This window comes from Gymnoscopelus microlampas (genome assembly GCF_963454915.1).
Source record: "Gymnoscopelus microlampas genome assembly, chromosome: 5".
Lineage (NCBI taxonomy): Eukaryota > Metazoa > Chordata > Actinopteri > Myctophiformes > Myctophidae > Gymnoscopelus > Gymnoscopelus microlampas.
This window is the reverse complement of record NC_139942.1, coordinates 33,223,332-33,247,094: the sequence shown is the minus strand read 5'-3', so window position 1 is coordinate 33,247,094 and position 23,763 is coordinate 33,223,332. Positions and strand designations below refer to the sequence as shown.

The 23,763-nt window shown below is 42.3% G+C and overlaps 1 protein-coding gene across 1 annotated transcript in view; it reads left to right on the top strand.

Moving 5' to 3' along the window:
- The window catches only part of LOC311045044 (adenylate cyclase type 1-like), a gene marked incomplete at both ends in the record, with an annotated part of 47,243 nt that extends 29,004 nt beyond the window's left edge, over positions 1 to 18,239 (top strand). Inside the window, 13 exons of the mRNA XM_084056855.1 lie at positions 1 to 121; positions 2,903 to 3,112; positions 3,217 to 3,314; positions 4,607 to 4,691; positions 5,125 to 5,214; positions 8,395 to 8,660; positions 10,858 to 10,984; positions 13,292 to 13,408; positions 13,650 to 13,796; positions 14,475 to 14,573; positions 14,813 to 14,927; positions 15,783 to 15,907; positions 17,811 to 18,239. The exon at positions 1 to 121 is cut by the window's left edge and continues 35 nt beyond it. Coding sequence (XP_083912981.1) covers positions 1 to 121; positions 2,903 to 3,112; positions 3,217 to 3,314; positions 4,607 to 4,691; positions 5,125 to 5,214; positions 8,395 to 8,660; positions 10,858 to 10,984; positions 13,292 to 13,408; positions 13,650 to 13,796; positions 14,475 to 14,573; positions 14,813 to 14,927; positions 15,783 to 15,907; positions 17,811 to 18,239 — 2,029 coding nt within the window. The remainder of the gene's footprint in view (positions 122 to 2,902; positions 3,113 to 3,216; positions 3,315 to 4,606; positions 4,692 to 5,124; positions 5,215 to 8,394; positions 8,661 to 10,857; positions 10,985 to 13,291; positions 13,409 to 13,649; positions 13,797 to 14,474; positions 14,574 to 14,812; positions 14,928 to 15,782; positions 15,908 to 17,810) is intronic.
- Between the last annotated feature and the right edge of the window lie 5,524 nt (positions 18,240 to 23,763).

Here is a 23,763-nt window from a genome sequence, read left to right as displayed (position 1 = left end):
TGCCAAAAAGATGAAGTTCAAAACCGTGTGCTACTTACTGGTGCAGCTCATGCACTGCAGGAAGATGTTCAAGGCTGAGATCCCTTTCTCCAATGTCATGAACTGTGAGGATGGAGACAAGGTACGGGCCGTCAGTGCATGTGTTGTTGTGAGTGTCTCTGTGTTTGTCTGTAATGTGACTCAAACAGACAGAGAAAAACAAGTGTATGTCATTTCCTGAGTCCTCTTCAGTTCATAGCTATACACTGCCCTTATAGGATGTAAGGTAGCGTTTGGCTAATTTATGCTTTGTCGACACTTTTGGTGTGACCAAAGGTCAAGCCTTAGAACAGGGTTTGCTGTGTGTGTGTGTGTGTGTGTGTGTGTGTGTGTGTGTGTGTGTGTGTGTGTGTGTGTGTGTGTGTGTGTGTGTGTGTGTGTGTGTGTGTGTGTGTGTGTGTGTGTGTGTGTGTGTGTGTGTGTGTGTGTGTGTGCGCGCGCTCGCTCGTGCGTACGTGTGTACTGTATGTGTGTATGAACAGTACTGTATATCTGCCACCACTAGGTGCATGATATCACAAAACAAAACAGAACTACCCCGTCCCCAGCCATAAATGAAGATGGCTCATGGCTTCATGACGAAATGGTTAAGTGAAAGTCATGAAACTCACAAAGAGTGTGAAAGCCAAATCACAGTTGATCAACTATTTTCAGCAAATCTCTTAGTTACACCAACATTTTCCTTGTGAAGCAGTTTTATACTTATAGGTGAAGTATTTTTAAAGATTACAATCTCCATTTGGCCAAAGGAGACGTAGAGAGTACCATCACCACATTAGTCAACCCTGCCACAAGCAGACTGGTTTTTCACCACAGAGACGATGCCATCTGAATTCTTCCTGCTGGTTTTCCACTGAACACTGCATTGTGATAATAACTGAGGCTTTGTTCACAAACTGCACACATTGTAGCATGCTATTGTTTGCTTAAGATTGGACTGGAAGGTTATGCTATGATTGGACACTATGGGCCCTATTTAGTCGGTAGCGCATGGTCTAAAACATAGGACATAAATGTTATGGGAGTTCAACACCTCCAATTTCTCTGGTTAAAAGGCACGTTATCTTTGCCTGGGTGCAAAGCTTGGTGCTATAGGCGCAAAGGGGTTGTTTCTGAATTAGTGGCGGTTGGAAGCCTTTTCAGGCGAGTGCCTTGGTGTTTTCAGGCGGGAGAGAATGCCCCGGTGGCCAAAGCCCCTTAGTCATGGAAGTGTTTCGGGCATAAATTAGACCAATTACTGTCTTATGCCTTGTTCAGTTGACAATACATCATTTTTGTGGAGTGACACGGCCGTATGATGAAGTATAAATTAGCCTTTAGTATGATGTGATGTGACTGTACAATATAAGAATTGGATGGAAATGATTGTTATTGCTGTGACCCTGTGGTATAAACCGTTCAGTGTGTTGTTGTCCCATCCAGATTGATGTTCTATTTCCCCACCTCACACCATCAGTGATGTTGATAATCTGACAAACAGTCAAAGCGCTTATTTTACTTTGTGTCAGCGGAAAGAAAAGCAATCCTGTGGATTGGCAGCTGTACAATTCTAGTTTTAATCCAGATGACCAGGTGTGTATGTGCTGCAGTTGTAAATGTGTGATCAATGTGTGTACAGTTGTGTTTGTGTGTGTGTGTGTGTGTGTGTGTGTGTGTGTGTGTGTGTGTGTGTGTGTGTGCGCGTGCGTGCGTGCGTGCGTGTGTGCGTGCGTGAGTGTGTCTCTGTGCTGTGTTTGTACGTGTGTGTGTGTGTATGTGCTGTGTTTTATTCTCAATAATGAATTACTAAATACCGTGAGCATAACCTTCCAGATAATAGTTAATCCACATAATCCTCACTAGTTTAACAGTTTGTGTATCTATCGTATAATATCTCCCATCCATATTACTAGTACTGACAGTAGTTTCATTTATCTCATGAGATGAAATTAGATTATGAGATTAGCCTGTATTTAACTAATCCCAGTGGGAATTGTAGGCAGAATGGCATAAAACAGAAAATAGAAAAAGAGGATTGGAACAACACCTTCCATACACAGAAAGGTAATGTCACGTTCAGGTCACACATTGTCACGCTGTTTGAGGTGACATTCAGCGGCTGACACTCACATGTCAACCACATGTGAACTGTATAGGGAAGTGTATATCCTCAGGCGGGTGGGTCTGACTCTGAGCCATACTGAAAAGAACAATTAGAAAAAGGAAGGAAGAAAAAAAGAAAGGAAGGAAGAAAGAAAGATTTAGAATAAATGAACTGCAGAACTTTGGTTGGGTCATGGTGTGTATACTATATGTACTTATTAATGTTCCATCATGCTCACTCTGCTGATCCTCATTCATCTATCTGCTCGCTCAAACCACCCCGCCCCCCCTCCCCGCCCCCCCCCTGCACCCCCGGCCAGCAACCCCACCCGGCTGTGACACCGATGGTCTCTGAGCTGTCTCATCACCTTCATATGTGGGCTCATTCACTCATATGTGCACGTAGGCCTATTGCGTGCACACGCACGCACGCACACACACACAGGTGAACGCATCCACACTGCCTTGTTAACTCGTCGGCCATGCTCCACTGCTCAGCGTATTATAATTATGCTGACTTTGCCTTCCCAAGATGCACTTAGACACAGTGGGGTGCCTTCAGTAATGAAGCTAAGTGTGAGGGCTTATGTCATGATTTGAATGTATAATCAGCTGCCATTGTTTGCTGCTGTTGACTCCTCATCATCATCGACTCTCGCCGTTAATGTGATTATACTCGGTGAACTGCGGTGTGCGCGTTCACGGCCGGCCCCTGTACAGTTCGACAAACAGACTCACTTTTATCACAATCACCCCCCCCCCGTCCCCCGTCCCCCGTCAGCGGAGGGCCATGCGCACAGCTCCAGAGAAGCTGAGGAACCGTCCCAATCACCCACTCCACCACCAGGCTAACGCCGTCCAGCAGAGCAGCCCCAGGACGCGGGTCAACCGCTACATCGGCCGGCTGATCGAGGCTCGGCAGACGGAGTCTGACACGGCCGACCTCAACTTCGTCACGCTCATGTACAAGTGCTCTGAGCGTGAGCAGAGGGTGAGGGTGACTGCGACACACGACACAAAAATCGTTGTGGTATTGAAGGTATTGTCTGGATCTGGGCTGGTTTCTTCACGTGTCGTCTGTCGTTCTTTCCATAGTATCACCAGGTTCCCGATGAGAACTTCACCAGCGCGGTGGTCCTTTCTCTGATCCTAGCTGCCTTGTTTGGCCTTGTCTACCTTCTCATCATACCACAGTATGTATGAAAATGTCACAAACACAAGATAGCTCTCTCTCTCTCTGCTAGCAGAGAGAGAGAGAGAGAGAGAGAGAGAGAGAGAGAGAGAGAGAGAGAGATATCTATGTCTTAAAAAGATATCTCAAAAACTATGGGCAGGATTCTGCCAAATCTTTGTGTGATAGGATTTATTTATTTTTTTACGTTAACCACTTGAACCCTAGCATCCCTATTCTGAGGAGAACTTTAGCCAAAAATAGCCGATCTACAAGCTCACAACGCCTCGCAACCAACCAGTCCATTTTGGACTGGTTGGGTGCAAGGAGCAGCACAGCCTCTAGGGGCTGCTACTGTAGCAGGGCTTTTAGACTTTCATAGGCCTCTAGATTGAGGGTGGTAAAGTATTGGCAGTGCAACTGATGGGCTCTGAAGTGTAACACAGCAGTGCTACCGGTGCAACTGGTACTAAACTGCAGATGCAGCGGTGCTCAGACCTCAGCTTCCTCAGATGAGGTAGAGCCCTTGGCTCGAAATAAATAAATACATAAATACCGTTGGAGTTGCATCCAGTGTATGCAGACTCTGTTTTTCTTATTCACAGCTTTGGCCATAATATTGTACCTAAACAGACAACCTTTTCCATTATTTTTTAGATTTTGACCAGATAGACTTTCTTGAATAATTGAGACAACGTTTGCTACACCTCACTGCAGGGTTAAGAAGTTGTTTGATTTGCATTCTTGAATCAGTCTTTTCTCCAGGAACTTTTAGCTAGACTTTTCAAATGATTAAAAACTTTGGAATACATTAAAATGCCACAATAACGTAACTCTGACAAAAATAATTAAGGCATGGTAAAAGTTTCAAGTCTCTGCACATTGCCTTTTGTATCATAGTGAAATGAACGGAATCTAATGGCTATCTAAAACCAACTACAGTGCTGTATGGCTTGCTTTGGAAAATGGTTACAAGTAATGTCAAGTATCCTGTGAGTTGTAGTCGTAGGGGGTTCCAGAGGGTCCCCAGCTAAATTTGGCTATTTGAAAATAGACGATCAAAAAGCTCGCAACACGTTGTGTGCTTGCAGATCAGCTATTTAAATATATATATTTTTAAATATTTTTTAACACAAATCTCGGTCCCTGACACAAACTCTTTTCAGATGGGGGTCTGCGGACAAATACATAGGCCTATGAATTTGGGGGTCCTTGACATGAAAATGTGTAAGAACCACTGGTTTAAGGTTATCACTGTCACCTGCTAATCCTCTCACCATCCTCCTTTCCTCCTTGTTTCTGTCTGTCTCTCAGGGGTACAGTGGTACTGGTCCTCCTGGTCTTCTGTGTATGTTTCCTTGTAGCTTGTATTATGTACCTACATATCACTAGAATACAGGTAAATACTCTCTCCATTCTTTGGTTAGTGTTTGCACTTACTCAATCAATAACTTATGATATTTGTGTTGAACCAGAGCTAGCAAGTTCACGTTAGTTCTTGCTTTGACAGTAGAGTATGGTTTCTGCTGAGAGAGCGAAAACTGCTATGTACTGTATATTTATTGGGCCTGTAATCCGTGCTCTTTCTCACTTATTATGCATTTAAACTTCAAATATAGATTATTTTAGAATTATTTTCAGCTTTGCTGAGGCTAATGTCCTCAAGCTTCCTGACCACGTCAGTTATTAAGTTTTGTGCCTTTTACAGATTTACATTCTGCTTCATAAGCTTGCCTCCTCCGCACTTCCTTCTACTCACCTTAGGAACTCTCTCTCTCTCTCTCTCTCTCTCTCTCTCTCTCTCTCTCTCTCTCTCTCTCTCTCTCTCTCAGTGTTTTCCAGGGTGCCTGACCATTCAGATCCGTACTGTTCTGTCATTACTCATAGTGCTCTTAATCTACGCCGTGGCCCAGGCCTGTGTGGTAAGTACACTCACAAAGCCCAAAAGCTAAACTTTATCATTCCCCTGCCTAAAACCAAGACATTCAAACTCCAACATTTAGTTTTTGATTACACATTTTAAATGACACTGCAAAAAAACATTGCAAACTACCATGCAGCATAATAACAATAATAATAGTAATGATGATAATAATAATAACTAGACGCGTCGCAATTCCGGGGAAATTGCAGAGTGTGGTTGCGCCGACGCCGGTCGCGGGTCGCGGCCGCCGGGACTCGAGGAATACGCCGGGAGGAATAACGTCGGAGGCTGCGCCAATTACATTGTGTCGTCACTCCTGAGATCGCTTGCGTTTCATTTTGAGAGGATTGATCCCCCCAAAAATCATGTTTTTGCATCGAACGGTTACGTTTTGCGCATTTGTGGTGCCCCCTATGGGTCTGAGTGGAAATGCTTTTGGGGATTTGTTGAGTAAACCACCCTCGACATGTGATTCAAATCTGGGATCGATTGGACGTTTCGTTCGTGATTTTTGGCATTCTTTGTAAAACGGGCCCCTCCCGCTAACTTTGGAAGCCAATTACGGACGAACGGTAAGGACTATCAAAATGCCGTTTGGATATCTTTATCGCATGGGTCCATAGATCATGTGTACCGATTTGTGTGAGATTTGGAAAAAAATTGTAGGAAAAGGAGCAAAAAGTGTGTTTTGAAGAAAATTCAAAATGGCGGAAAATTTATCCTGACGCAAATGGGCGTGGCCTATATGGGGAGATGCGTAGTGACCCAAGGAATCCAGGTGAAAAGTTTGATTTTAGGACCTACGGTTCAAGAGTTACAGGCCAAAACGTACAGGGGGCTGTTATAGCGCCACCATGAGGCCGAATGGTGTGATAATTTTTTTTAATAATTTCGGAGAAAATTATGAACCTCCCCTCCAAATGTGGTAACTATAGCTCTTACGGTTTTTGAGAAAAAAATACTTGAATTTGAGTTTTTTCACTTTTCCATTAAAGCGGATGGGGAAATTTAATGCACTAATAAATTAATATCAATTAAACTATACTACGGATGAACGGTAAGGACTATTACAATGCCGTTTGGATATGTTTATCGCATGGGTCCAGAGATCATGTGTACCGATTTTTGTGACATTTGGACGTTTCGTTGGTGAATTTTGGCATTTTTGGTAAAGCGGGCCCCTCCCACTAACTTTGGAAGCCAATTACCGATGAACGGTAAGGACTATCAATATGCCGTTTGGATATATTCATCGCATGGGTCCATAGATCATGTGTACCGATTTGTGTGAGATTTGGACAAAATTTGAAGGAAAAGGAGCAAAAAGTGTGTTTTGAAGAAAATTCAAAATGGCGGATAATCCATCCTGACGCAAATGGGCGTGGCCTATATGGGGAGATGCGTCGTGACCCAAGGAATCCAGGTGAAAAGAAATTTTGATTGTAGGACCTACGGTGCAAGAGTTACAGGCCAAAACGTAAAGGGGGCTGTTATAGCGCCACCATGAGGCCGAATGGTGTGATATTTTTTTAAATAATTTCAGAGAAAATTATGAACCTCCCCTCCAAATGTGGTAACTCTAGCTCTTACGGTTTCTGAGAAAAAAATACTTGAATTTCAGTTTTTTCACTTTTCCATTAAAGCGGATGGGGACATTTAATGGCACTAATAAATTAATATCAATTAAACTATTCAACCAATCTCTTAGCCCTATACAAGCGCACGATTCCCGTTCAAGACGGTCATTTTGATATATGGCACAACATTAGGGGATAAAAACTGTGGGAGGAGATGCGTCTGAAAAAAAGTTTATCTATAAATAAATAAAGATATAAAGAGTATAGAGTACTATAGTCTGGTTGCCCTGTTGGGCAACCACACTAATAATAATAATAATATGAATTTATATAGCGCCTTTCAAGAACCCAAGGGCGCTTTACAATTACAAAAATAAACAAACTATTTGCCAACAAACTAAGTGTCTCCTCAGTGCGGACTTGAAAGAGTCCAATGTTGGCGTCTGGCGATGAGCATGTGGTTCAGCCTAGACCAGATGTATTCAGTGACGTGATTAGGTTTTCATTCTAAACACTATGGTCTACCAGGTGATTTCATTAAGGGCTCTGTCTCATTTGCCAGGAAGCTTCCTGGTTAGGAAACATCTTTTAGGACATATGGCTGCATAAACTGTCTCATTACTGTAACGTAGGAAGCGTGGATTGCTGTGGGTTCAGAGGACCCCCAGGGAATTTTGACAGGATTCCAGGGGGTCCCCAGCAGAGGATTGTAACTCAGAGTTAAATTAACACTGAGGATTTTACAGATAGTGTAGATTGGAGTGCCGGAGATCAACCTTGTATGAAATGGGATTTAACCCATTAAAACCAGGAAAGCAACTGCGTCATTTTGGATTTTAGCTATATATACAGCAACATGTGTTTTTCAGAAAACTCTTAGGGTTTAGAACAGTGGTCCTCCAAAAAGGCTGATATACAAGCTCACAGCGTGGATTATAAATCTGCTATTTTTTTTTTGAATACAAAAAACAAATCGTATCTTCTGGGGGGTGGGGGTGGGGGGGGTCCCTGGCACAAAACATTTTCAGATGCTAAATACATATCATTTTGGGGGTCCTTGACACAAAAAAGTTTGAGAACTACTGATTTAGAAGGCATTTGTAGAATCAGCCTCAGCCTCTTAATGAGTTAAAAAGGTAGGGTTTCCTAGTTAGGTTCCTTGATTTGGCAAAATGTCAACCGATGAAAGGAAGTGACTGAATGCCACATGATACCTCATTGAACTAGATTCTCTACTTTTTTTTCTCATCAGCTTCATCCTTGAGTTAAAATAGCAGATTTAGGGAAAGGGGAGAGGGGGCTAAAATAAAACGACGATCAGGTTAAAACAATAAAAACAGCACAACGTTTACAGAATACACTTAAAGTACACACAATAAAACCAAGTGCATTACTGCAGAGCCGAATAGACACCAAAAGGGCCAACAATCCGTTGTTAGCTTGTCGATCTGCTATGTTCTGCGAAAGCTTTCCCCACAATACGGATGCTGGGGTTTAAGTGGTTAAGAATAACCATAACAGAGACTGAAACTAAAAACAACACAAGTATAAACCAGGCCTTACATAAGCTGTCCTCCTCCTCCTCTGTGTTGCACCCACAGGTGGGCTGCATGCCCTGGCTCTGGGGCAGTGCCAAGAACTCCAACAGCTCCATCGTCATCCTGGACGCCGGGGGCGGCGCTAACCGCACCATGGCCGAGCTGCCGTGCGACGGAGCCCGCTACGCCTTCCTGTCCTGCGTGGTGGGCACGCTCACCCTGGCGCTGTTCCTGCGCGTCTCCTGGCTGCCAAAGATGGCGCTGATGCTCCTGCTGGGCGTGCTGTACGTCGTCGTGCTGGAGCTCAGCAGCTTTCGCAAGACCGCGGGGTGAGGGACGCATGTTATTATTGGGGCACATGCACCACGTGCCACGCCACGTGCACCTACTGTACACTCGGACACGCATGTTGCAGTGAACACTCACGCGTGCATTCAGGCCCTCGTGCAGAAAAGAATATGTACATACTGTATACAGTATACAAACACCACACACTAGGGCTGGACGAAATGACTTCAAATCAAAATCACGATTATTTAAAACTTTTGCCTCGATTATGATTAATGAACGATTATAAAAAAAAACACACCCCGTGTGAAGAGAGTGGTGCCTTTGATGAGCCCCGTATTGACCCCCGTATTGATGTTGTCATCAATGTTTGTTTATTGGACAGACATACATACATACATACGGACACACGGACAAAGTCAGATATAGGAGTGGTTGGCACCACTCAAAAATATATATCATCCTAGATTAAAATTGGCTTAAGGGAGGACCGGCCGCTCCTCTGACATAACGCTCATGTCACCATGACTCAGCCATAACCATAAGGAGTTCCCAATGCAGCTAAGTCCCAAATATGGAGTGTGTTCTCTAACCTCATTGTGTCGTCATGGCATCAGCAAACAAATCAGTCAGCTCCATTTATGGGCACAAAAGGGGGCTTGCCCATATGGGCATATACTGATGACATCAGGGATCTCCATATATGGGCATAAAAGGGACAAGGACTGACAGATACAGATATCTTCATGTATGGGTATAAAAGGGACACAGACAGACGGGTACAACGGGTACTCTGACAAAGCCCCCCACACTAAGACTCAGACATATTGGTCGGATAGGCAGTGCGATAGCCTCTAGTATAGTGAAAATAGCCGATCTACAAGCTCACAACGTGTCGCACACCACCGTTGTACAAGGAAGTATAATACAGGGTGGTATACAAGTGGTTAGACTCTCTCTCAGAGACTAATCGATTTAGTCGATTATAAAAAAAAATATTATGTATTTTTTGTGTTGATTCGTTGATATACAGTATAAGAAGAAGAAAAATGCTTCTCGATTTTTGGGGCGGTGTAGCCGCCCCCTATAAGTGAGTTTTGGACACCGACCAAAAAATTTGTGTACCCCCTAACCCTTCCATTGTTAATGCAAATCGATACTTTTTTCATATCAGCCAATCACATTACAGCTAGTGTCATCACCACTAACTGTAATGTGATTGGCTGACTTTGCAAATTCAGGACTGTGATTGGCTAGCGAAACACATGACACATGTGCAGCCCTATGAATAGCAGTATGGACTTTAAAAAAAGTAATTTATCCTTTTTTTAAAGTGAGTCATGTTGTGATGACCACACACCGCCAACTTCACACTGGGTGTGATTTTTAGGTTATAAGTCGGTTATTGGTTCAAAATTTCGGTTTCGATATATTTTCTGTTAATTGCCCAGCCCTATCACACACACATGCATACTGTACACTGTACAGTACACGTGTTATATACTGTCCGACTCCTACCTCCCAGTCAAAGGTCATAGCAGGAACCCTTGTGTCCGGCATGTTTGCCTGTCACTCAATTACTTGAGGTGTGATTGGCTGCTGTGCTGTGGTTTAGCTCTTTGTTTGATCTGGAGATGGAACAAATAAACAGCAGTCACAAGGGCATTTACATGAGCTGAGACGAGCGGAGGAGTCTTTGCTTGTCCTCTGCCCACGCACTCTTTCATTTTCCGCTCTTTGAAGCAGCACACGTTCTCATTAGCTCCGAATCACAAGCCTGTGTGGGCCTACAGTACTAAGGGCTTCACCATGTTAGTCAAATCACAGATATTCCTCCCAGAAATAGATTGCTTCGAGTGTGTTTAGGTAAAGAACTTATTATTTATTTTAACTTGTTTTTATTAATGCCAGCCGTGGGTTAGATGTTGTTTAGGTCAAACCGTTTTAAACAGATTCAGCCCTCACATTCAAAGTGAAAAGAAAACAAAGAAAATTCCCCCTGCATTAGTGAGATAATCGTAATATTATTTTGGTTTCTTGGAACGGAGCCAATTTAATTATTTTCACGGCACAGCGCTCCCGTACTCCTGTATTACCGTGACGTTTATTCACGCCACGCTTGTTCTTTGCTCCATGGGGGGTCCATCCACACCCCCCCCCCCCCCACCCTGTTTGGTTGTCTGTGTGGTCCGGTCCAGTGATGTGAGGTGCTGACGTGTGCGTTGGTCTCATCCACAGTGGGGGGTCTTTCCACATCCGAGGCTACGAGCCCATCCTCTCTCTGCTGCTGTTCTCCAGTGCCCTGGCCCTCCACTCCAGGCAGTTGGACCTCAAGCTCCGTTTAGACTTCCTATGGGCTGTACAGGTCAGAGCGTGTGTGTGTGTGTGTGTGTGCTGTAGATGTCTGTGTGTGTGTGCATGATGTGGGGACAGGGTGGAAGCTCTAAGTGACTTGCATGTCCTGTAGGGCAGTGGTTCTCAACCTTTTCAGGCCGTGACCCCTAAAAATTATCATGTTTGAACTGCCCCACCCTGATAAGCAAAGAATGTAGGAGTTGGGGCATTACATTTCTCATATTATTTGACAATTTGGCTATATATGTTTGACCAGTTATAAAAAATATATAGTTTGTTACCTTCACACCTGCATATGGTGTGAAGCTTACATTTCACACCATATGCAGTCCTCATCACCCCAAAATAATAATAATAATAATAATAAATACATTGCGGTAACATGCTCAAACCCGCATTATTGTGATAATGCAATGATTGTCCCAGCCCTAATGTGATGCTCATCACAAAGACAATAAAGTCTCACTGAATAGTTTTGTTTTTGCAGTAATGGTTATTAACAGCAATCAGCATCAGAGTGGAGAACATCTCACATGCTGCTTTAACTGACATAAGCTATGTTACGTTGTGCGATGACCATCACGATGCATGATGATACTGTAACTATGTCACGATGTGAGACAAGTGTTTGGACCCAAGCGCAGAACCAGGTAGGCAGATCAAGTTCAATGATGATTTATTAACAAACTTTCTATAAAAGTTGTCAATACAGCAGGACATACAAGGCTGGACACAACATGACACAACAACTATAATCTGACAAGAGATCACTGAACACAGGGAGGTTTAAATAGAAACAGACTAACAAGACACAGGTGAAACATAACTACAATCAACACAGGGATTGGCTGGGAGACTTACAGGACACAGGTGGAGAAACAAGTAATCACAGGGAGGAGAGACAAGACAGGTAGCAAACACTAGGGCAGACAGGAAACACTAGGAACAATACTACACAATACAAGTACAAGGATAACAGGAAATTATACACAAGAAACAAGGATCCTGACTAGGGGTTATGTGTTGGAATGTTTGCCAGCCATCTGTATTTGGGCAAATGTGAATGCAAGTGACCTGTTTTGGCTTGGTTTAATGTGATTAACATTACACTTAAGCCCTACAGTACAGTATATACTCACTACGACAAGTAGCAAAAAAAAGGCTGCCAAAGTGGCCAGATTAACATTAACATTAAGTTCCTATTTATTGGTATCACAATGAAATCAAAGTTGTAAAGGACCATGATTTATTTTTGTCTTTTACATTTTTTGTTTTGTTTTAATTCATGTTAAATTATCATTGAAATCTTAGTGTTTCGCAAATTAGTTGGGGGCCCACTTGCAATATCCTCACAGACCACCAGTGGTCCCCGCCCGGCCCACAGGTCGAGAATCGCTGACATAGATGATCCTATCTGCAGTATCTGGTCAAAGGGAACCACTGACTCAGTACTGTCCAGGTATGTCCTGTACTGGTATGATGCAGTGGTTCTCAAAGTGGGGTCCGGGGACCCCCAGAGGTCCTTGGGGAGGTACCAGGGGGTCCCCAGCCAAATTAGTTAAAATAGCATCACAATCATTTTAACCACTTAAACCATATTTTATACTTTGGCTATTCAAAAATTGCAGATAATACAAGCTCATAGCGCGGCACTCGGTGCACTCGGTGCCTGTAGATCTGCTATTTTTGAATAATCCCTGGCACAAAATATGTATTAGATGGGGGGTCCGCAGCCAAATACATATCATTTTGTGGGTCCTTGACATGAAAAAGTTTAAGAACCACTGGTATGACGCACAGCCAGGTAAGTGCTTGACTGACCCCATGTGGACAAAATGTAGATCTGCCTAGATCATTTTCTGTGTGTGGGTGTGCGTGTGCGTGTGCTTGTGCTTGTCTTACTGTATACTTGTGGGGGACAAGTATAATACAATTTGATCAATAGAAATCCTAAGGAACATGTTCCTGTTCCTCACAAGAGAAATGGTTGTTTTATGGCTAAAAATAGATTTGGGGAGTTAGACTTACAATTAGGAAGAGATTCCGGTTGGGGTTGTTAGGGTTACGATGAGGCGTCTAGATGGTAGGTTAAGGGTTGGAGTTGCGTCGTGAGCTTTTAGATTCAAAATGGGAAGAAATTGTAAAAATGGCATTCATACATTTGCCGTCTTAAAACGTTGATGCCCTGACAAGTATAATAAAACAAACGGTGCGTGCGTCCGCGTGTGTGTGCGTATGTGTATGTGCGTGCGTGCGTGCGTGCGTACGTACGTGCGTGCACATGTGCGTGCGTGCGTGTGTGTGTGTGTACTCTCAGGCGGAAGAGGAGCGGGATGGCATGGAGAAGGTCAAACTGGACAACCGGAGGATCCTCTTTAACCTCCTGCCAGCGCACGTGGCTCAACACTTCCTGATGTCCAACCCCAGGAACATGGTGAGTCCCCATGTAGGACGGGTGGGGAAACAAACTGAGACACCGACAGACAACCAGACAGGGATACAGACATCCACATGGAGAACAACAGTGGGTGACATTAAAAAAGGCATTCTAAATAGCAGATGTCATGCATGCTTTAGATCCCCTAATGTACAGTAGTATGTGCTTGTATGCTCCTTAAGTCACAGTCACGTACTGTAATTGATCAGATAACCTTTTCTTTTCTCTTTTTCATCAGGATCTGTACTATCAGTCCTACGCACAAGTGGGTGTCCTGTTTGCCTCCATCCCAAACTTCAATGATTTCTACATCGAGCTGGATGGCAATAATATGGGAGTAGAGTGTCTGAGACTCCTGAACGAGATCATTGCCGACTTCGATGAGGTGAGTGTTGCTTGTTTACTTTGAAACCCATTAAGACCTGGAACGCATCTGTGTCACTTTTTGATTTGAGCTGAAAAGCATTATTTTACACTTTTTTGAAAAATTGTGAAAATGTGTGCAAATCTTTGAATATATATATTTTTAAAGCGAACATTTTAAAATCAAATCTTTGCTTCTGGGCGTCCCTGAAACAAAATATTTTGAGATGGGGGTCCGCGGCCAAATACATTGGGGGGGGTCCTTGACATGAAAAAAATTGAGCACCACTGATATAGAAACATACATTTTTCAGAATACTGTTGGGATTTAGGAGACATGTAGAATCGGCTTCAGGTCTTAATGGGCTTTAAAGCACTGGTTCTCAAACTTTTTGATTTCAAGGACCTGTAAGGGTCCATCTGGTTCCATTTGTACACTATCAGTGTTACAGACATGTAAGCCCCCCCCCCCTCCCCTAGGAACTCTGGGGGTCCACTTTGAGAACCACTGCTTCAAAGTGATGTTGAACAATAGTAGAACCCTGGGTTGTATAGCTTGTACTGTTATGATACTATAACTACTATTGTCCATCAACTTCATCCATTGCTTCGGTGTTCTTTGAGCAATTCCGTTCATTGCATGGCGAAACAGGTTTAAAAAATCACATTTCCTGACTGGTCATTTGCTTGCTGTTTGCAGCTCATGGATAAACAGTGCTACAAAGACATAGAGAAGATCAAGACCATTGGCAGCACATACATGGCAGCTGTGGGTCTCGTCCCCACCCTTGGTACCAAGGTAGAAAGATTCACAGAGAGAGGGAGAAAGTGTGTGTGTGTGTGTGTGTGTGTGTGTGTGTGTGTGTGTGTGTGTGTGTGTGTGTGTGTGTGTGTGCGTGTGCGCGTGCGTGTGCGCGTGCGCGTGTGCGTGCAGGCATATCTACGTTCATGATTTGAGTGGCGTTAATGTATTTTAGACAAGTCATACGTACATCAGTATTTAACACGTAATCTCTTGATATAATTCCTGCTCTTAAGGACAAAAAATCTACTTATGACCATCTGAGCACAATAGCAGACTACGCCATTGAGATGTTTGATGTCCTGGATGAAATCAACTATCAGTCATACAATGAATTTGTCTTGAGAGTGGGTATGTATATTTATTAACTCAATGGTCAATTCTAACGGAGTAAATAGAGATGACATATTGGGCCCTATTTTCGCCGGTGCCTTACCCATTATCCCTAAACTTCTTTGCCATATTTAAAATGTTTTAAAAACATTTTCAAATAGTTCAACTAGCCGATCTACATCGACACGTTGTGAGCTTGTAGATTGGCTATTTGAACTATTTGAAAATGTTTTTAAAAATAGTAAAAAAAATGGCAAAGAAGTTTAGGGATAATGGGTAAGGCACCGGCGAAAATAGGGCCCAATATGTACTATGCACACACTGCTCACCATACATATCAATAAGTACATGGATAAATCAAACCCTAGATGTGACTATATGAAAGGGCTTGATATAATGATATACTTTGTTGCGCACACCAAAAATAGCCGAGCTAGTGTGTGACACCCACCCACAACCAAGTATAAATCTGGCTTAACCGGGAAAGCATATGTGTCATTTTAGATTTTAACCACTTTAACCATTATTTTAAACTTTAGCTATTCAAAAGTAGCAGATATAAAAGCTCTAGCGTGTCACATCGTGCCGCGCTACGAGCTTGTAGATCTGCTACTTTAGAAAAAAATAAAATTATTTTAAAGATCAAATCTTTGCTTTTGGGGGTCCCTGGAACTAAATATTTGAGATGGGGGTCGGCGGCCAAATACATATGATTTTGGTTGTCCTTGACATGAAAACGTTTGAGAACCACTGATATAAAAACGTATGTTTCTTTCAGAAAACAGTTTTTTCAGATTTAGAAGACATTTGTAGAATTGGCCTCAGGCTTTAATGGCTTAACATGTGTTCAAACCCATGGCTGTGGTTGTACAGGTATCAATGTTGGCCCAGTGGTGGCAGGAGTGATCGGTGCCAGAAGACCCCAGTATGACATCTGGGGGAACACAGTCAATGTGGCCAGCAGAATGGACAGCACTGGAGTCCCTGGAAAGATACAGGTAGCAAAACCACCTTCAAAGCTGCAAAACATATGGATCTTGTGCAAAAAAAACAAAAATGATTTTCACCCACTCTTTTACTTGCCACTTGTGATGTGACAATAACCTTGAAGTTGGAGTTGAAGAATGGAGACTCGGTATAGTCTCTGGCAACTTAAAGAAAAATAATTTCCCTTTTCCGTTTATTGCTGCATTTGTTTTTTAATTAGTGATGGTATAATGCTTTTGTCCTGATGAAGGTCTTTTGACCGAAGTAGAAACTTGCATTGAAATAATGGGCCAAGTAAATGGTGCATTTATATAGACTGCAACTGTGCAGAACTTACTTCTTTTATATTATATGCTGTTTCTTTTTATAGCACCGTGGCCCATTCTATGGTCATGAGTGTAGTGATTTTTATTAAAATAAAAGTACAAAAATAATAATCCTACAATAATTGTTCATAGCATTATGGATGTATTGCTGTAATCCACCAGCATTGCATTGTATTTGGTGTTATTTTAACTATGAGAGGGCCCTATTTTGGGACAGGTAAATTGGCGTGTGAGGGTGCATTGACAATTTCCAGAGGCGAAGTTTCTCCCTGCCTGCATGTGTCTGGTATTTTGGGGACTCGCCGTGTGCCGGTGTGGGAGGTGAGGTGCAGTAGGGGCCGGGGTTGTGTTGTTTGCAAATCAGCAGCTCACTGCAATTTGGGGTTTGAAGAGGACCACGACTTGCGCCGTCCACCCGCTCCTCCATCGCTATTTTCGGCACGTTTTAGTTGCCGGAGGCGAAACCCAGATAGACGTCTCCAAAATCACACAGACTCCAGTTTATACATGTTATGCTTGTCCGTTTCACTTTGGTATGAATCCCTCAAGCTGGAAAACATATGTTAGCATGTTTTTTATGCATTCTAACCCACACACGACTATAGGGAAATGTTTGTATCCAACAAAACTGCAGGCATAATATTGGTTTCTCCTTCATACAAATCTTAGCTAGATAGATTATCACACATTACCGCCTTCTGCTCACCATTGAACCGTTTCTTAAGGCACTGTACTTACTGTATGTAGTGTTTAAATGGGGGGCAGACACATACAGTACACAGATGGAGAGTCCAGCAGACTGTCCGGAATTTAGCCTCTCATAGTTCAGTGTCCTGGAAGCAAACTCAGAGTGTACCAGCCCTGTTTTATAGACAACATTCCTCATGGACAGTTCACATGGACAGGTACGCACAGAGCACACAAAAGAATACTGCTGCATACTGGACCTCCTAGGCAGACATCTGCTCAGGGTCCGCTATAAGTCCACACAGACCCAAAGCAGACCCTGAGCAGATGTCCGTCTGCCTAGATCCTAGGCAGACGTAGGAGGTCATTGTTTGTGTTCGTCTGCGTAGTTTATTTGGCAAATGATGAAACGCTTCTCCTGGGAACAGTGTCAGACATATTAACTGCGTTTGTTATTTTCTCCTGAGATAATCTGACAGTGTTAGCGGTGTCGTTTTGTTGTTGTTGACGACTCTGCACCTCCTGCACAAGGACATCAATTTGATCGTGGAAGAAATGATGTTTCTTCTTCCATGACACTGTGGAAATTACCAGTACACACTTACAGTATGTTGAGTACACTCAACTGGTAATGAAATGTGATCATTTGATTGGTCATGATTAAATCCACCAACAACACCTGTAGTGACAATATTCAGCCTAATCCAACACAGTTTATTACTTCGCCGCAGGTTCTCTGCCCTTCTCCAGTCCTGGAAACGTCCAGACCAAATATATTTAGCCATACCCCACCCGTCATACCATTGACTGCGATTCACGCAATTTCACGTATTTCCCCAAAATCGGGCCCTGAGATGTGTAAAAAGTGTTTGTGTTTTGTTTCCACATTTTTTCACCTCAGGTGACTGAGGAAGTGTACCGGCTGCTGAATAACAACTACGACCTGGTGTGTCGAGGTAAGGTCAGCGTGAAGGGGAAAGGCGAGATGCTGACCTACTTCCTGGAGGGCAAGGTCCAGGGCGTGGGCACCGCGACCACGTCGTCCGTGATGCGCTCCGTCAGCCTGGCGCGGAGGATCCACTCCTGTGGCAAGGCCAGCGTCCAGAAAAATATGGATTTAACCTCATCCCCAGCTAGCCTGCAGACTGTTCATGCCAGCATGGGCAGCACCATCCACATGGCCACTGCCAACAGCAGCCACAGCCAAGCCACTTGCCTGCCCTCATCCTACGTGCCCGCTCTGAGCAAGGTGAAGCGGGAAGAGCTGGAGGCGTCAGAGATCGAGGTGGAGATGCGGGACATGGCAGCCACCTCAGGCGTGGCGGTGTAAGGTAACCGGGAGGAAAACACGACTACAAACTCTGATTTTTGGGGGGAAACTAAAGTAAGCAAAGCACGGAATCAGGCAGGACATCCAGACATGTCCTGTCAGTGCTGGGCTGCTATTGGCACCTCTTCATAGCCCATTCCAGGACATGAAACCTCATGAGTCATGGGACGACGATTTTGGTGTATGCCCATTAGGGAACTTCAACCACATGCACACGTTTTAGAGGCACAACCACAGAATGTAATTGGGACGACGGAGACCAGGCTATCTGAATCTCATATAAAATTCTAACATCAACCAACTGGGTTGTTCGAGGTCTGAGGACAGCGTGTGTTCTCACTGTACGTACACATTCCAAGTAGAGGGGATATGCACTCACATCTCAGTAATGCCTGAGTTATACATAGTTGCGTGTGAAAATAGCTGATCTACAAACTCACGTGGAGATGTGCTATGTTTGGTGCGTGACACCAGTGTGCAACCAAGTGTAAATCAGGCTTTATGTTCACAATAACGCTGGTCATGCTATAGTTTTTGTTCTGTATGTCCTCTCTGATTATGCCAAGGATCATTAACAGTGTAAAAAAAACGAAAACTAAGAAAAAAAATCACACACATTTCTTTTTGTCTATGTACTGTATGTAAGCATGCATGTGTGTACTTGTATGTGTGTATGCATGGTTAATCTTGGAATTGTAACGAAATAGCACAAAATACCTTTTTATACTCAAAGAATTATCCGGCAGCAAAATGCTTTTTTGGACACATACAGTATTTCAGTAGTGCATGAGTTTTTAGAGTTTACACTTGACAGCCAGTGTTGCCAGATTTTGCGAGAGAAATAACCAGGTCTATGGAAACAAGCCCAAAAGAAGCGACTAGGCTAGAGCTATTTGAAAATAGCCGATCTACAAGCTGTGAGTTTGTAGATCTGCTATTTTCAAATAAATAAAATCTTGGGGGAAAATTTGTAATTTTTGAATATCTTTGAAGCATTTTAACGATACAATTCTTGTATGGGGGGTATGCGGACAAATACATATTAATCTGGGGGTCATGAAAATGTTTATGTTTGAGAACCACTGGTTGGTTTATAAACAACATTAGGAAACAAGCCCAAATAAGCAACTACACTTTAGAAACAAGCCCCCCCAAAAAAACGCAACCCGCAACTACCAATATTTACTAGCAACTCATCTCTACAGAAAAACAAGCCCAAAGTCGCTTATAATAAGCGGACATGGCAACACCGTTGACAGCCATAGGAGCGTTGCCCGCGTTGAGAGAAAACCAAAGTAACAAATCTTGAGTTTCAATATGTACACCCCCACATTGTAGTGAGTTCGATGTCTTCAGCTTTTCTGTTGAAACACGGATGAAATAATAAAACATCCCAACCGCTGGTTTTCAGCAACTTGAAAGCGATTTCTGCTCTCACATGCCAGGGATGTGCTGTGCACATTGTTTGATATATCTCAAGTGTGACAGACTGAACTCAAAAGTATGTCAGCAAAAGAGGGGGAATAATTGTTATAAAATATCACGGTACAGCTGAAGACAAATGATTTTTTTACTGATACTGTATCAGGCAATCAGGGGGACCATAAACATCAATTGGTTTTGAACCCATGGGAATTAATTCAATCACGATCAGTGTTTGCTGATGTCACCTTGCCCTGTTTGAGGATGATGTTTGATGGACTATGTGGCCTGCATGAAGTGTACACACAGGAAGTAGTGACCACGGCTTTGAGGAGGTCATGGGGTCAAGAGTGGGTATAGGTTAAGGTGTGTTGACCTGCAGAGCAATGCCTTCGACTGAGCTACTATGGAAACTCAAGTTAATGCCAAACCTGAACTAATCACTCAATCAATCGCAAAGGGGTACATACCCACCATCACATGGTGCACACATGTGTGTGTGCACACACACACACACACACACACACACACACACACACACACACAGGCATTAAAAACGGCATTCATTAATCATCCGTACAATACGGTACACATTTAAACATAGTAAGCATACAAGCTCTACGGATGAACAGAAAGACTGAACCTAGTGCTTTACACTCTGTGCAATGTCTGACATTATACATTCATGCATTTACATTGCATCGCTGTTGTTAAACTTTCAACCGTATTTATGGTACTTTTCTATTATTCCTCCTGAAACACTGATGAATGAGCTTTAGCAAGTCTCTCAGATACACTGTCAGACGTGCATGTGGCCCATTCTAGATACTGTTATCTGTCTAGATACTATCTTAGCCTAACAGAGTAGAACTTTTCACTTGATCTGCAAAAGTCTAAATTCATCATGTTTTTGCCTTACTTAAAACAATAAGCTTACAGTGATTGAACCTGCCTTTTAGATATATTCACTTTGATATGCAGATATTTACTTTTGTAAATAGCCAAAAGCTGTAAACTATGTTGTATCTTGTACAGTGTAAAGTTGGGTTATGGAATATTTTGTAATAAATGCAATATTGGTGTACAAAATATCCAATGATGTATGTTTAAACTTTTTGGTATGGTACGACCTTCAGGATTCTGGGTCCGACTGGGAGTACAAATCAGGAAGTTATATATGTGTGTTGTGATGTGGCCGTGGTCACTACATAATATACGTTATGGTTATGTCTATGGGTTATGTCATAATAGTGATAGTGGCCATGGTCCGCTCGCCGGCCTGCCGGCCCTCCCAATAGCCAATTTTAATATAGGATATATATATATATATATATATATATATATATATATATATATATATATATATATATATATATATATATATATATATATATATATATATATATATATATATATATATATATATATATATATATATATATATACACACACACACGCACACACACACACACACACACACACACACACACACACACACACACACACACACACACACACACACACACACACACTTATATTGCAGACTCAAACATGAAAATTGAAAACGCTTAACAGTGAAAGTAGCATCAGTTAGCTTTAATATCTATATTTCGATGGACGACTGTGTCTCACTCTGAAAATAGCTGATCTATAAACTCACATTGAGCTTGCACTGTAAATCTGCTATTTTCAGTGTACAATGCAATGTGTTGTGAGCTTGACTGTATACATCTGCTATTTTCAATATGCGACAATTGTTTCAACGGAGCATAAATGATGCATTATACAGACTGCAATCACTGCGTGTCCCTTTGCCTTGGTGTCAAATATACCATCGGTGTTTCCCCCACAAACAATGACAGGTTTATTATGCCTGGTGTATTTCCACAGCAGTTATGCACAAGGATGTCACCATGTCCCAAACATGGACTAGGGGCCAATGTTTTCCCAGCGTTGATGTATAGTTTGCCAGGGGTTCACTCAGTCTACAGTTGAGTCAACAAAGGGCAGACTTGCTCAACCATTTCCCCTTCAAGTTCACCAAGTCTGTTAGGATTGTCCTTCGCAATGGATGCTGAGGTCAACAACACATGAATTGCCTTTCTTCTTCATTTATTTTACTTGCACAAAACACAACACAGCAATGATGAAAATAAGCCAATAATATATCTTAAGAATGATGAATTTATGACTGTTTAAAATGTTGTCTGATGTCTAAACAGCCTCTATGAGTATTGGCAAATGTATACTCTGTTGTACGACTGTCCACTCACCCAGATTAACAGATCTTTCATAACAACCTGTCAAAGTTTTCAGTTGAAAATTTGTCAGCAAGCAATCAAGAGTCATATGACAAGGTATACATTAGGATTTATTCTGAATTTGGAGTTTGTTGATTGTGACTACGGTTAGGGTTACACACTGTGTGTTGTTATATAACTATGACAATCTTTATTATAAAAGGTTGTAAAAAGGAAATAATTTCCCTCCGTGTACTACTACTAATACTGCACGAATACAAAGTGTTGATTTGGTAAACATGAATGATGTCAGTTTGAAGAGCTTGGCTGCTAGGTCTCTGATGTCTGCTGAAGATATTATTCTCACAAAGAGATTCTGAAGGTAATTTAGTGTGATGTGTGCTTTATCAAAACAACAATTTACTGTGTTACTGCCAAGAACTCTCCCCTGGAGTTAAATCTATGAGGTGATTGCAGGAGACAAAGCATTTGTCTAGTTCATATTGCTGATCTGACTATGCGGAATTCCATTGAGTATAGCAGCATATCACTTTTTCAGGCAATTGCTCTTTGATGTACTGCTGTAAGAGAGATGGGCAATATTACCTGGTGATGATATGCAGTGGTGTCAGGAGCACTGAGGGAGGGCGAGGGGGTGGTTGCCATTGTCATATTGGCAAATTGCCCTTCAACACTGTCTAAATATGGCACAGTGGGCATAAACATTTCACAGTATTATTAACCCTTTCAATCCGGGAACGCATCTGTCATTTTAGATTTCTTTGGCTATTCAAAAATAGCGCTAAGAGCTGGTAGATCTGCTATTTTTTAAAGATCTTGAAAATCTTTGAATATGTATTTTTTAAAGCGAACATTTGTTAAACATTCAGTTCCAGGGACCTCCAGAAGCAAAGATTTGAGTTACAAATGTCCGCTTAAAAAAGAAAAGAATCTAATATTTGCACAAATTTTCATGATTTAAAAAAAATAGCAGATCTACAAGCTCATAGCGCGGCACTCGGTGCCGCGCTATGAGCTTGTAGATCTGCTATTTTTGAATAGCCCAAAGGAATCTAAAATGGCACAGATGCGTCCCCGGATTGAATGGGTTAAAGTGAACCTCTCGACTGTAACTCTTACACCACCACTGTGTTTTCTGAAACTGTGTCAAGGCTGCCCGTACAATTAAACCTTCAAAGGCTTCCAAGCACAAAATAAATTCTAAACATACTGCTGCTTATTCTGTAAAAGAGATCTATCATTTAACACAAATAATTCAACTGAAAGGCATTGCAAAAACAGCAATTTACTCCCCTGATATGCATCTTATATGATTAACCTACAAGAACAGGGCAAATCAACTAATTAACAACACCTGAATTAAGTCACTCAACAAAAGTCCATATAGCACCAGCAGAAAGTAGGACACTTTTTTGAAGAAACATCACAGTAGTGAATAACCAATGCAGCTGCTGGTGGAGTCTGCTAGTTTTCTATGAAGCAATGAAGGGTATCCAAGGTAAAAGATGATAGGGTGATCTTCACAAACAACACTCCCCCTGAAAGAGGTCAACGCTCACTAGATAAACTGGGTCATAGTAGTGTTCATGATTACTCATGTCTGTATAGTAAAGGATACCCTTCACCTGGGCCAAAGTTAGGTCGGGATTTTACCGGCAAATGTTTTCTATTAAGTTTGTTATTCTACAAGATTTGTGTCAGTATAGACGTATAAGACGGATTTCTTGTTCGCAAACATTGAGACTGATTACTACTTGTTTATATGATGTTTTTGCATTATTGTAAATGTTTGTCTTTAAATGCTTCGATGAATTGAATACACAGGACCTCAATGGAAACAA